The following is a 15,541-nucleotide window of genomic DNA, read 5'->3' as shown; positions in this document are numbered from 1 at the left end:
CTCTGAATGCTGATGCAGGGGCCTGAAGGCACTTGAAAGTAAGAATCAGTGGATAAGAGGAGATGTGTAACTTTTCCCAACCCACCAGTGGTAATTGCCCACCCATGAGAGCAGTTAGGTGGGTGACCACACATGAGTGAGACTCCCCTACAGTGGCCCCATGCCTTTGGAACAAGTTGCCATCAGATGTCCACTATGCTGCATCATGGCAGGCTTTTAAGAAGGCCTTGAAAACATATTATTTTACCTTGGCCTTCTTGTGATATGACTGCTGTTGCTGCTGCTGCTGCTTTTATTGTCAGCTTCTATTGTTGCTTTTTTGGTATTGTATTGTGTTTATGTTTTTATCACTTTTAACACTTAAACTGTTTTTATGTATTTTACTGCTATGAGCTGCCTTGGGAGGGCTTCTGCTCTGAAAGGTGGCCAAGAATTTCTAAAAATAACATAAATACAGTTATTTATTTAACATATTTTTAACCCCACTCTTCAGCCAAAAAGTCTCCTGGAACAGCTTAGAGATTTAAAAACAACAATAGCCCTTTCCTTCAGGCTTACAATCTAAAAGATGTGGCACAAAAGGAAAAAAGGGAGGGATAGAGAGGGAACAAGGACAGGGATTCTTCTCCTGCAGATATCCCCCAAGTCATTTTAGTTGTGCCCCCCATCTCACCCCACAGCCAGGCTCTGAAACTGGAAGAAAGCTTGGTAGGAGGGAAATAATCATGTGTGCACGCACGTATGTGTGTGTGTGTCTGTAGCATTTGCACGGAAGACTCGACATGAATGGGAGGGATGAAGCACCTGCCCAACTTCCCCTGCAAGCCCCCCTCCCTCCCCAATCCCTGCATCCCCATTATCAGGTTTGGGACTGTGGCATTTGCCAGGATTATGAGTAGCTCTGCCTTTGTCCTGCTTTGCATTTGACCACCCTGAATATATTCATTTGTGAACTGGGCCTGTTTTTTTTTCCTCTTAAAAAGTCTGTTGCATGTAGCTATAGTATTGTGTTTTATTCATGGTTCTTGCTGTACATGATGAACAATGCCATCTTTTTTCCCCTTTCCTTTCAGTATTCAGAGGCCAAAAAGCAGTGCTGGTACTTTGAAGGGGTGTATCCTACATATTATATGTAAGTGATCCTCCTTTTCTCTCTGTGTTCCTGTGTGTGTGATGCATGAGGGTGTACATCACGGGTTTCGAGCCTCTTTTAGCCCAACGGCCAAATTCAATTTCAAAGAAGCTCTTGGGGGCCACGTTCCAGTGGTGGGTGGGGCCAAAGCCAAAAGGGAGTAAGACCAAAGGCAAAACGGCTGGGGCCAAAAAAAAACAAATGCCCCCAATACCAGCATATTTTAGGTTAATTCTCTCACTGCTAGTAATTAAGCCTCAGGAGAGGCATTTCAATGTTTTTGAATGGGGAAAAGACCTCACAAAATCTGGGAAACCACCAAACGATCCATGGTTGGAAGAAAGGGGAGTGGCCATCTGGATTTCCGAGAGGGCCAGATTGGCAGGCCAGATTTGGCCCACAGGCCTGAGGTTCATTACCCCTATTGTACATGTTGGAAGACATATTCACGTTCCCTTCAGGTTAGCCTCGGGAAGGCATTTCAGCCTTTTAAAATGTGGGGTGTGGGGAATGCACAAAGACCAGGAAATCAATATATGATTCATGTTTGGGGGGAATGGGGTGGGGCCAGGGTAAGTGGGTATGGCCATTTTGGGGATCCTGGAGGGCTGGATTTAGACCTCAGGTGGGCCAGATTCGGCCCCTAGGCCTCAGGTTCCCCATCCCAGGTCTGCTGTGACTGGCAGCAGGTCTCCAGTGTCTCAAGCAGAGGGTGAACTAGATAGGCCTTTAGTCCAGTGGAGGCTGGTGGCGCCAGTGTCAGGGGGTGGTGAGTCCGCTCCAGGTTTCAGTAAGAACTCTAAAGGAGCGATCCAAGGTGTGGAAGGTGTTCTCGAATTCATCGGAGCCACCAGCCTCTACTGCTTTAATCTGATCAATGTGTGAACCAGCTTTAAATTAAATTTCCCTTAATAATGGACCCAATCAGTTGCCAGCTCGTTGTTGTTAAAGCAGTAAGAGAAGCATTGATACCTAGATTGCTTCTCCCCCAGTTCAGGTAACTGTAATATTCAGAATGATTCACAGACTGCTGGCCTGAACAGATGGATTAATTTAAATAAGATATTTTCTTCGCCTCTTCATCAGAACACACTTTTGTTACATCAGGGCTTCATTTTCGGCTTCCTGGCAGGAAAGACATTGTGGTGACATTCTTTGACATTCACTTATTATGTGTTCTATGCCATCGCAACAGGGTTCCTGTTCTGTTTCTGCCTACACACATTCATAACAAGGCAATCTTCCCCCTTCACATAAGGTTTTATGCCTTCAGTGGCAGGCAATAGATCAGCCCTACTGTTACAGCACAGGTTAAAAAGGGGGGACACAGGTAAGCATGTGGGATGCATACCCAGGCCAAACAAATAAGCATTTTTCTGAAATAATGAGATCTGCCAGATCTGTTATGTCCAGAAGTACTCCCTCACATTATCTCTGCTAGACAACCAATATGGCCTCTTCCTTGTAGGCCCAAGATTGATTGATTCTGTGCAGAACTAATGGATTCATATTCCAGTACATCAATGAGATGCATTGGACTTGGACAGCACTCACACCCAAATACTGAAATGGAGACAACTCATCTATTATGTTGAGCATCATGAGCAAGAGTCTGCGTTTATGGGTGTCCTTATTGACAATGGCAAATGAGGGGCTGAGTCTTGCCATTTTTTTTTTTTAAATGTGGCCTTAACAATGGAAGCGCAAATGGGTGCTGATGGGAGGTGAATCTAGTCAACATAATGGATTTCATGCCAAATGATCAAAGGAATTGATTTATATTCTGGAAGCTACAGGCATAATATATTGTCGTTGCCTTGACCTCGATACCTTTCCTCCAGTGTTGCCAATTTGCAAAATGTTTAAATAGCCATTGTCTCTACTGTAAGCAACCCAATTGTACCCAAGCCAAATTATGTCTAACTGAATCTCTTGCTATTTTTGTCCCTCAGTGCCTTTCCTCTGTTGCTTTCACCACCTCCTAAATTTAGATTGTAGGCTCCTTGGGGTTGGGACCGGTCTTGTTTTGTTTTTGTTTTTTGCTTATGAAATTGTGCATATTGATGGTGCTGAATAAATATTCATTTAGTTTGTCTGTTACATTTTTAGCCTCTATGGATTTCAGGCTGGCATATACAGCCCCTCACCCCCTGCTGTTTTATCTATATGACTGTCTTTCAGGTGGTTTAGACCGGGAGAGAATAACTGGCCCACGTTTACCCAGTAAAGTTTGTAGATGAATGGGGATTTGAAACTGGATCTTTCTAGTCTTGATTCCAGTACTAACCACTACACCATACTGGGTTATAGGACTAAACTATATGTAATGCTGAATTGCATATCGTTTATTCCATACCCTTCCTTCCTTCCTTCCTTCCTTCCTTCCTTCCTTCCTTCCTTCCTTTGTAATGGAGGATACCTTCTTGGTGGGATCAGAGATATCAGAGGTCTTGTCTGTGGTGGCTTGGAATAGGGCCTTTAGTAACACAGGACCCACTCTCTGGAACTCCCTACTGGTACAAATTAGACAGGCACTAACCCTTCTGGGTTTTGGGGGCCTACTGAAAACTTACTTGTTCCAGTAAGCTTTTCCAGAATGGTGATCTTGTCTCCTTGTTATCATGCGATTGCCTTTTCTAAGTTTTGTACAGCATTTTACTATGGATGTATACTGTATTGTTAATATATTGCTTAGAAACATCTTTTTAATGTAAGTGAGATAAATAGATAGATAGATAGATAGATAGATAGATAGATAGAATGAATAATGGGAGGCAGGCAACAGAGAAAGAGGCTTTCCCCCATTTGGTGTTTCTTCTCCCCCCACCCCCATCTTTTTTTGGCTAAAAAATGATACACACACCCAGCTGATTTATCTCCCTTTTATCAAGGGAGCAGCTTGGAGAGGATTTTTAGCAGGAAAACTACTAACGGGGGGAAAGTGAAGGACCCCCCCCCTTTTCAGATCTTCTGTTGCAAATTGCAGCCTCTGCAGCTGGAATTTGTGAAAATGAGAGAGACAGACAGACAGACAGACAGAGAGAATGAATGAATTAATTAATAAAACGTCTGGGAAGAACTATACCTACCTGAGCATCACATGTATTTTGTTCCCTTAACATAGCTGTTGTGAATTCAGTTTCATGATGACAGTACGTTCCTTGCTAGAGGCTTTTTAAATTGATAAAATATGTTGACTTTAATAATAATAATAACACACACACGTATGTATGTATGTTTATCTTGGTCCACTTCCCTTATCTTGTGTGGACCCCAGGACCCCATTCTTCATGAATATCGGGCTCAGTCTGGATTTGGTAGTTTGTGCTTCTTTGCTTTTCTTATGCCATGTCACTCCTAGTGCTTCAGGAATGGTTCTACAGGTCCTGTCTTAGCTGCCTAAGATGTACCTCTTCAGGCCAGAACAGTCACAGTGCCACAATTGCACTGTGGACCATACATGGGTTACCGTCAGACTCCTGACCCAAGCCCTGGGGAGACCTCTTCAGAAGAGGAGGATTTGGATGCCTCAGAAACCCCACTCCCACAGAAGACATGGGGCAGCCTTAGAAGTCTTGCTGCAGGGATGCCTTGCCTGAAGTTTCAAAGAACTCACCTCTGACCCCAGTGTGAGTCATGCTGAGGTTCCTACTTCTCCTCATCCCATGGCTCTCCAGAGCACTGGCGGCGATGGACCAGTGGAACGCTCAGAGTTGTCATTGGAGCACCCGTTTGGCTGCCAGAAGACCTTTTCTCCCAGGGTTTACTCAGGAGAAAGGGTCTACTTGGGAGCAAGGGCCTGCTCACAAGGAGGAAAACCCAGCAGTAGCCAATAAACAAGTAAACCGAACTGCAACTGGTGACCTGGGACAACAAGTATGTAAGTCCTCAGTCTCCTCCTAGACCTTTGCTGGGTCAGCAGCTTTCATTGAGGTGCCTTGGGGCAGCTGCGTGCTCAGGACAGTCACAAGTTGTATCTTCTGAGATGTAAATACATGGTATCTGGCATGTACCTGAGACTGAGCAAATTGCACCCTGTGCCCCAGACACTACTGCCAGCATTGCTAGAAATATATGGGCCCTCTCTTCCTCCTCTTGCTTGCTTGTCATAATGAGGGGCATTTCACTATAGTGGATGATTAAGAGCTGATTTGGTGGTGTTATTATGAAGTGTTGTTCATCTAGAAATGGTTGTATTTTCATAGACCACGTAAATGCTGTTGTCCCAAATGCCTTCTGTGTTTATGTGATCCTGGTTCTGACCTGTCATAGGCAGGAGATTTGGTCTTGCTCTGTTGTGTTATTCTAGTCTATAAATGTTGGTTGAATTGAATTGTCATAATAAAGATTTTCCTCTTGGTTTTGTGCTTTTGTTATGTCTAACCAGTGACAGATTGAAACATGATGTTCTCCAACTCATTAAGCATGTAGTATGCTTGGTCATTGTTCAAAGCTGTCCAATTACTGCTACAAAGAGTAATGAAGTGTTCTTAACATCCCCTCCCCCCGCAAATGTGTGTGTGTGTGTGGGGGGGACATTTCAAGCCCCTATAGTCCTGATGTATGTCTTCTTGGCTTTGTAATATATTTGACATATGGCCAGACTGAACAGTAGAGATTGGTTTGGGCTGAATTCTGAGAAATCTATATTCCAGATGCTTTTAATACTGTCAGGGGGCTCTGGGGCTTGAATCAACACCTCATAATCTGAGGCTGGGATCCAGCCTAGAGAGCTAGCTAGGACTGTGTATGTTCGGGTCTCAGATCCTTCATCCGGAAAGAAGAGGAACTGGGGTGTATGCAGCATCAGCCCCTGTGGTTGGCAGGCAGTATGAAACCTCTGGATTGGCCAGGTCTATCTTAAATATTATTTTCCCTAGGATGCCCACCAATCATAATCTAGTCAAACTTGCATCCAGACCCTAAAGTGTTGTGCTGACATATATATATTTGCAATACTGGAGTAATATGCCTGCAACCCCCACACAATAATGCTTACCCCAAACATTGCCTGCTCCATCTACTCCACCTTAAGATCCTCTTCAGAGGCACTGCTCTATGTACCTCCACCAAGTGAAATGAGGAAAGTGGCTGCCAAGAAGAGGGCCTTCTTAGTTGTGGCACCTCAGCACCAGAGAGGCTAGTCTGACACCCTCTTCAGGTGTTCTGCATCTTAGTACAGTAAATATGGGAGGAGAGGGAGCATGCTAGCCTTGCCTGCTTGAGCGTTTCCATTGCCCTCTAGTTGTGATTCAGAGTGCTGGAAAATTAGCCTTCAAAATTTCATGAAAAGCCTCCATGGATACAAGAGGTTCTCCTCTTCAGAAAGTCGCACTCCACAAGTTGAGGGTGATGGAAATGTTTGAGGAGGGGTGGGATTAGCACACTCCCTTTCCTCATACGTTTACTATACTCAGACCTGGAACATCTGAATAGGGCTTAAATCTCTCTGCTAAATGTGTGCTCAGTTGCATATCTAGGCTTGATGCCATATAACGTATTGCAGAACCTTTCCTCTAACTCTGGAGCGCTGTCGTCCCTTCCTCTCTTGGAAATCCTTCCGTTGCCTAGTTCTGAAGATCCCAACCAAAGCCTTACTCAACAATTAAAAGCTAGCACAAAATATTCACGGTCTTCCACATTTATGAGCAGGTTCCGACATGCATGTAAATGACTTGATTTCTCGGTAACTCAGTGCTGTGCTTGTGGTAAATGCAAAAATATAAATTGGTTCTAGTTTGAAAAACTTTGGTCAGGCAAGGAGCCAAAATATAAAGCTACTACCAGAAGCTACTTCCGCATTCAAGAGAATCCATAGTCTGCAATGTAAAAATAATTCCAAAGATAGTTTGGCACAATGAGGATTGATTGACATTAAACGTAACTTAAAATTACATGTACAAAATCTAAATGCCGCCTTTAATGGAAAATCTGATGAATGCTTCTGCCGTTTTATTTCAGAATTGTCTTTCATCCCAGAATTGGCTTTATCCTACCTTAAATATATTAGAGATCTTAGATCATGGGTGTCAAAACTCTTTCAGCCCAATTGCCAAATTCAAGTTCAGAGAAGCTCTTGTGGGGCAGATAAAGAACATAAGAAGAGCCATGCTGGATCAGACCAAGGGTCCATCTAGTCCAGCATTCTGTACACACAGTGGCCAACCAGCTGTCGACCAGGAACCCACAAACAGGGCATTGGTGCAACAGCACCCTCCCACCCATGTTCCCCAGCAACTGGTGTACATAGGTTCACTGCCTCTGGTACTGGAGGTAACACATAGCCATCAAGACTAGTAGCCACTGATAGCCTTTTCCTCCAGGAATTTGTCCAACCCCTGTTTAAAGCCATCCAAATTGGTGGCCATCTCTACATCCTGTGGTAGTGAATTCCATAGTTTAACTATGCGCTGTGTGAAGAAGTCCTTCCTTTTATCCGTCCTGGATCTCCCACCGATCAGCTTCATGGGATGACCCCTCATTCTAGTATTATGAGAGAGGAGAAATATGTCTCCCTATCCACTTCCTCCACACCATGCATAATTTTGTATGCCTCTGTCATGTCTCCGCTCACCCCCCTTTTCTCCAAGCTAAACAATCCCAGGTGTTGTAAGCTTCCCTCCTAGGGGAGTTGCTCCAGCCCCTTGATCATTTTAGTTGCCCTTTTCTGCACCTTTTCCAGCTCTACAATATCTTGTAGATTCTAGCAGTGGGCAGGGCCAAAAGCAACAGGGATGGAGCCAAAATGCCAACTACATCAGCATATTTTAGCTTAAAGCTCTGAGTGCCAGTAACTATGCCTTAGGAGAAGCAATTCAACCACTGAGAATAAGGAAAAGGCTGCACAACAGCCAGAAAACCATGAAATGATCAGTGGTTACGGAAAAGGGGGTGGGGCCAGGGAAAGAAGGCATGGCCTTCTGGGGTACCCTGGAGGGCTAGATTGGGACCCCAGGCAGGCCAAATTTGGCCTGTGGGCACCCTTGTCTTAGATATTGGGTACCTGAAGGGCTTGAAACCATTCCCACCATGGAAAAAAATAGTAGCGTTGTCAATGCAGTTCTTATTGCACTTGTTTAATTTTGTGCACTTGTTTCACCAACACAAGGAGGATTTACACTACCTGTTGAGGTTCACTTTTAATTTGGCACCTGGTGACCACCATCTCTGTAGAAACGTCCACGAATGACTACCCGTCAGCCATTATTGAGTTGAGTCTCCTTTGAATTTAGTGGAGTTCCAAATGTATCTGCTGTTCGATTGTATATTATGACATTTTATTGTTCAGGCGTTGTACCTTAGTTTAATCCTTATTTCCATTCGGTGTCTCTGGTGTTTTCCACCTTTTTGAGGTACCGTTTTTCTAGAACAGCTTCCCTTTTTGTTTTTGTGGGCCTGTATTCAAGGCCCTCGCTTGACGCTGCAGTCACGTGTGAACCACCCTGATGTTATCTGGTTTAATCCATTTTAGATCTTTCTCCTGTTTCAGAAATTATGGGAAATAATTGTATGTCCATGTGAAGTCGTGCACATGTGTCTTTTATGCCTCCTAGTGTATCCCAAGTGTACCCCCATGAATATGAATGAGGTAAAAATCAGTTGTATCAAAGGCCGAGGACCTCTCTGTATTCCTGTCTGTGACGGTAGGTCATTAGTAATGCTAGCGTCTTTACAGGCCCAAATTAGCATTGCTGTCAGTCTCAAGGGAGCGCCCCATCTGTGATTTCAGCAGCCATAGCAACGCCATCCAGCTTTTGCCTCCAGATGTATAAGTGACACTCTTAGAAGTAAATTTCCTGACATCAGAATCATTGGATCTTCCATGCCTGTTCTTCAGCTAATGTGTTGACATTTAAAACAATGAGGTTTGATGGAATCATAGCCTGCTGAGATTTTGCTTTCCTGCCAGCTCCTTATTCTGACAGGCTCTGTCTTTGCTTTGTAACTCCCCAATGTCTTCTGCTTCCTATTCTTATGCAGATGTCGTTCCTATGAAGATTGCTGTGGTTCAAGGTGCTGTGTAAGGACTCTGTCTATCCAGCGACTATGGTATTTTTGGTAAGTCAACGGTAACAATTGTTAATGTTAGTATTACGCCCATTCATTGCATTCTCCACCATTAAATTAGCATTAAAACTGATATAAGAGTCTAACAGGGCAATCCTGTGACAGTGTCCCAGGGGCCATAAGGCAGATCAGAAAGCCCCCTCTGAGGTCAGATACAGAGCTCCAGTCTTGGAGGAAGAGATCCAATTGTGGATTCCTCCTCCCTGCCCCCATGGAAATTTGTTTAATTAATTTACTTAACATTATTTCCCAGCCGCCTTTAAGGGTGAAACAGAAAGATCCATGGCCCTCACCAATCCAATGTCAGAGCTCTGGCGTCAGAGAGGAGGAAAGGGGGAAGATCGGGGACATGGTATGAGTGGGAAAGGGGAGGCTCTGGATCCAAAGGATCCAAAGTCCTCCCAACTCCTAACCATAACCCCAACATGGAGAAACATTTAGAACATTTCCCTGCTCACAATGGGAAGGGAATAGTTTGTTTTGTTTTTTTAAAGGAGGAAGACCCCCTGGTCCTGCACTTCTGCCATGCCAGCAGGAGCCAATCAGGGCTTTGGGAATATCAGAGCACTCCAACGCAAAGATAGAATTGTGCCCTAAGGCTGTATCTACACTAAAAACATATATCAGTTTTAATAATGATTAACTGTCATCACCTTCCCTTGGGCATCCTGGGAAGTGAGGTTTGGTGTGAGTGCTGGGGGTTATCTGTTAGAGATCCTCAGCCCCCCTCCCCCAATGAACTACAGTTTTCAAGATCCCTTAGGTAAGAGGGAATGATAAACCTGGTTAAGTCTGTAATGTAGATATACTATCTACTCCGAAACGTTTCTATTTGAAGAGGAACATCCTGCATTTGGCAAATGCCCAGCATTGTTTTGCAAGGTTTAGTAATGTGGGAGGTGTCAGCAACCAGGGAGTGGCAGGGAAATGTATAGTAGAGAAAATTGTCTCATTTATTATTTGAAAACAAGTACATTGTGGGCATGGTGCAGAAATTAAATTTTTGCCTGCAATTACAAGTACTTAATTTGAAGTTTATGGGACAGTAGCATATGGGTTTAAATTCTTAAGCATTTGATCACAGGGCCTCTGTTTTCAGGGAATGAGTCTGGATCACTGTCATCTAACCCTCTCCACAACAGTCTGATGATTAATCAAACCTCCTGTACATACAAAAGAACATCCAACCCAATCGCCTTTTTCATTCAATTGACTATCACACAAATGCTAAACATGTGCTGGGAAATAGATCCAATTACAATCAAATCCTATGGAGCGTTCTTTGTTTGGGTATTGGATTGGTAGAGAGGGGCTTAAGGCGCAATCCTATGGGTTGTGCCCTTGATGATCGCAAGCCCCTGAACTCAGAGGCTTCCAAGCATCCTATGCAGGGCAGGAGGAGCGACAGAGGCCATCTTCCCCTCCCTGTCCTCCCGCCCTGCATTTTTTGCCCATCTAGCTGGGGTGCTTCAGAGGGGGAGCGGAGGAGGCTGGAGACACCTCAGGATAACTCATATCCTGGCCTCTCCAGTCTCTTCCTTTCCCCACCCATCAAAACACCCCCTTCTCTGAGGTCGTGTTCCTGACCTCGGAGAGCAGGCGGTGCATTTCTTTCCACGCAAGCCACAAGGGGGAGAGGAGGGGGGCCAACCTCTGATTATCCCCTCTGAGGTTGGAGCGCTGTCTCTGACCTCAGATTGGGGAATCCAAACTATCCCATGGCCACTCAGATGCTGTTTAGGGGCCATAGGATTGTTCCCTTAACCGAGAAACTGCATGACCGTAGGAAGTCTGATAGAGACAATGAGATATGACTAACATCAGATACAGACTTGTAACCCAATCACGTGAGCATGGGGTTGCAACCTTAAACTTTCTCTTAATTGAAAGGTATAGAGAAGAAACGTTGACACCCTTTTGAAGTTAGTGATTGCTGTTTGTCGGGCTGAGTTCTGCTTATAGTTCTGTGCACAATAGAATGCGCATTGTTTTGATGTACGTTTAATAAGAGTAGAAACACCTACTGTTTGCCCCAAGCCCCCACTATCTCTGCTTGCTTGGAGAGAATAACAATTGTAAAGAATCTCAATTTAATCCTAGTGTTTTAAGTTGGTAGATAAGAACGGGAATTTTGCTCTTTGGGATGGCCACCTGTTGGCCACATATTTTTAAAATGATTCCAGAAATTGGGGAGTGGGAGGATTATATACTGCTCCAAAGTTGCAAATAATTCCAAAACTTACTACTCCACAAAAATACTAGCCTGCCTGCCCACTTATACCTATGTTAGTCATTTGTTATATAGTGATAGACTAACAGAAAAAGTGAACCAACTTACAAAAACTAACCTATCAGTTTACCTGGTAGCAGCTTTTATTCACCACAGATCACTAAGTGAGAGCTCTATGTGCAGGCCTCAAAGTGGATGAATGCAGTGAGTGTCTTTCGACCAGTGTTTGTGCAACTCAAAGCTGAGGCAGTCAGTGGTGGAATATACTTTTTCTCATAGGAAGATTAAATTCCATGTCTGGCTAAGTCAGGAAATCCTTCTGATTCTGAGCCATCTAGGTCCACTGATCCAGGAGCTTCAGATGAATTTTTTGAATTAATTGATTGTGGGTTACACTGGGATCTGTAATTAACCAAAGAGCATATCCTCATGGTGTTATTATATTGTGCAAGCTCAAGACTAAATCAGCCCATTCTCTCCTTTTCCCTTTGCTCAGGTTTCTTCTGATGATGGGAGTTCTCTTTTGTTGCGGGGCGGGCTTCTTCATCCGAAGGCGGATGTATCCTCCACCGCTGGTTGATGAAACGACTTATAACGTGTCGTACACCCGACCACCTAACCCCAGTGCAGCAGGTCAGAGATTACGACTGTCCTATCAGCCTGTGTCTGCTGCTAAATAATGTAATAAGTCTTGACCATAGACTATTATCACATTGTCACTGATTTGAAGATAATGCAGTCTGACTTTACCACACAGGCATTTTCCTAGGCAAATAAATGAATACAGTATTCTATAGTCATGGATTTCAAATGTATAGGACACCCTTCTAAGGGTGACATGACATTGAAGCCTCCCACCCTAGCTCAGTTGGTGTGTGTACACTCTGTTGGATGCAGTGCTGGCCATCTGCCAGTGGAATGGAAACTGCCGGTGGAACAGATTTTCCCTCCCCACTACAGCCTCCCATGTGACCCCCCCCCCCCAATCTGCTTTAAAGGGTTGGGGACAATAGGTCTGATCCATCTTCCACTGCTCTTTCTGATATTTGCATGGCTGCTATTATGTCTTCCCTTCATCTTCCCTTCTCCAGGCAATACATTGGATTCAAACAACATGACAAGCCAGAGTACAGGTTGAGCATGGGTTGAGTGTAGTTGAACCATGGGTGGTTGTGTTGAATCATGGGTTGTTGAGTTGTGTGAACCTACTCCTGAAGAGAACCCATAGTTTGTTGTTGGGTTATGAATTGTCAATTGTTCATGGTTAACAAACCATGGTTTGTTAGCATGTCTGGGTTCACACAACACAACAATCCATTATTCAACAGCAACCCATACTCGGCCCATACTCTGGTTTGTCATGTTGTGTGAACCCAGCCATTTTCTCCAGCTCTTTCAACCTTCCTCATAGTATCATTCCATAGACCTTGCCAAGACAAGAGTGTAGTATGAGAGAAAAGTCCAGGGCCGGGCTTGGCAAGGGCTTCCACCTGCTCTTCTGGAGCAAGTTGAGAAGGAAGCTGTTGACAAGTCAGTTTCACACTGTGGGATCATGGGGTGCAGTCACTGTGCTGAGATTTCGCAAGGATTTGGATTATGCTGCACACTAGAAGCCTGTCGCTGCATGTGTGGTGTCCAAGCGCTCACTCAACAACACCATGTTATGTTTATTATTCTCTCCTGCCTCCTCTTTCCTTATGCCTGCTGTTTTCTGTGACAGGAGATAGGAGAAACAGCAGCAAGTACTGGGATGTTGTGATGTAATGATTAAGACACATAGAAATGGTCAAGTCACTGGTCTGACCCCAAACATCTTAATCACCGGCTGAAGTTAAAATTTAAAATGATTGAATTCCATTATTGTGTGAGGATCGGTGACAGAAATGAAGTGAACCAGGAACAGGGATGCATGAACTCCCCCAGGTTCAGCTCAGAAACAATCGTTTGTTTGGCAGGAGTTGGCGGTTGTTCTTTGTAAGCTTTCCCTTTGAGTACTTGCAAAAGCTGTAGGACTTTCGTGAGTACCCGAAAGGAATGCTCACAAGAGAACCCACAACTATTTCCTGCCTCCCTTGCCCCCATGGAGGGCTGCTCTTGTGGAAATTGCTGTGGGGTGAGAAAAGCCCACTTCCTGTGAAAGTTCCTCATGCTCCAAATGTCCCCTGCAGGGGGGTGGGGCTCCCCCTTCCAGTGGCAGTTTTCCCACAAGTTGCCCTTCAAATCACCTTGTACACAAACCAATAGAGAAGTTTTCTTCAGGGTGTGATTTGGCAACATGCCAAAATAAATACTTTGGATATTTATTAAATACTAGAAATAGCACAGCAAATTTTTGGCTGCCAGTCTCTTCTAATGCGATATTTTATTTTGGTGGGCCCCTGAGACCCTGCAAATATCAAAATGGCCCAAGGAACGCAATTTAGTTACAACTAAGAGATGTTCACTGCTGAGAAAAAGGGCAGCAACACTGTGGAGAGGACCTTCTGCCCTAAGTTAACCTCCTCATGGAACGGGAGAGACCATTTGGCATAATCAAAAAGACAGCCTGTTTCATTGTCAAGAGGCCTAAAGCAACTTATGGTTCCTTCAGCCATTAAGTCAGCCAAAGACAGTTAAATGCATTTTCATTCCCAGTGTATCTTTTCCCCAGTGTCATGGGATTTGAGCAGAATTCTGTTTGATCTTGCCTTTCCATGAGCTGGTGGAGAGCTGAGGTGTACTTTAATCAGGTCTGTGATGGTTTCATGCTAAAAAAAAAAAAAATTCTTCATCAAAGAAAATGGATTTTGCAACCCCCATAAATTATGTAAACTGAGAACATTTGCATGATTTTGATTTCTCTTAATTTACATGATTCCAGTTTTGCTAATAACACAGAGGTGCTTATTAGAGAGATGCAGGGAGTTGTGCTAGACACTGAAGCTCTGAACCACCCAACCACTGGAAACCATATCCAGCAGGCATTGCTCACGCATTTTCTATCATATCCTCAGAGCCACAGGGGCTACAAACTTGCTCCTATTTTAAATGAAAGCCGAGATTCTCTGTGCCGAGTACCAATTTCTGTGCTCCCTCTGTAGTATGTACTGTATCATCATCATTATCATCATCATCTATATACCACTTCATCTGCTAAAAAGCCATCAAGCCCGTCTACAACAATTTAAAATAATAAAACTGTATAGCAATAAAAACAAGAACGTTAAAATGGTTAAACATTAAAACATTAAATTAGACATTTTAAAAGTCAAAATTGAAAAGATGTGTCTTCACACCCTTTCTAAAGACCAAGAATGTGGCCAGTTGTAGCTCTTGAGAGAGCACATTCCATAGTTTGGGGGCAACACAAAAGAAAGCCCTTTCATGCATGCCCAAACAAATGGGCCTTTGCTGATAATGGCACCCTCAAAAGAACCTCCCCTGCAGATCTTAATACTGGGACAGGTTCAGAGCAAGAAAGGCAGTCCTTAGACAGCCAAGCCCCAAGCTGTTTAGGGCTTTAATGGTTAAAACCAACACAGTGAATTGTGCCCGGAAAACAACTGGCGACCAGTGCAGGTCTTTCAGGACAAGTGTAATATGGTCCCAAAACCATGCACCAGTTAACAGCATAGCTGCCACATTTTGCACCAATGGAAGCTTCTGGATGCCTTTCAGGGCTAGCCCCATGTAGTGCGCATTGCAATAGCATAAATGTGATGTAACCACGTATGTCCTTAATGTTGTCACATGCTTAGTATCGGAGGCTGTGTGCATTTAACGTTTCTGCAATCACACAAACTCAGAATTTGGCACAGGGTGAAAATTTTGGCTTTTATTTTAAAAGAAATTATACAGTCTTACTGCAGCTTTGTATACACAAAGTATACACAAGTGCTATTAGTTTTCTAATAATGGAGGGCATGCCATTGCACTAAGGGCCATAAATAGTTATTTAAACATGTTTTAGTTGTAGATATTACCAACTGGCTGTAGTAGGGACATTATCTTGAATTTGTAGCTCAGAAGAAGACAAGACTCCTACATCATTTCCTACCAGTTGGTCAAGGGTAAAGATCCCATTCAAGTTGCAGAAATTGGCTTGTCTGGGTACAGCTGTATTTTACCTAGAG

At 43.9% G+C, this 15,541-nt stretch overlaps 1 protein-coding gene across 4 annotated transcripts in view; it reads left to right on the top strand.

The window, feature by feature from the left end:
* Positions 1-15,541, top strand: part of VOPP1 (VOPP1 WW domain binding protein) — a 112,180-nt gene that overhangs the window by 92,335 nt on the left and 4,304 nt on the right. For all 4 annotated transcript variants that reach the window (XM_084857783.1, XM_084857784.1, XM_084857786.1 and 1 more), the window contains 3 exons: positions 1,074-1,132; positions 9,113-9,190; positions 11,926-12,062. In XM_084857783.1, the coding sequence (XP_084713909.1) occupies positions 1,074-1,132; positions 9,113-9,190; positions 11,926-12,062 (274 nt within the window). The remainder of the gene's footprint in view (positions 1-1,073; positions 1,133-9,112; positions 9,191-11,925; positions 12,063-15,541) is intronic.

This window comes from Heloderma suspectum, chromosome 5 (genome assembly GCF_057233095.1).
Source record: "Heloderma suspectum isolate Gila_16-S chromosome 5, 16-S_ref, whole genome shotgun sequence".
In the NCBI taxonomy this organism is placed as follows: Eukaryota; Metazoa; Chordata; class Lepidosauria; order Squamata; family Helodermatidae; genus Heloderma; species Heloderma suspectum.
Note: the sequence above shows the minus strand (reverse complement) of the source record. Positions and strands in the feature narration are given on the sequence as shown.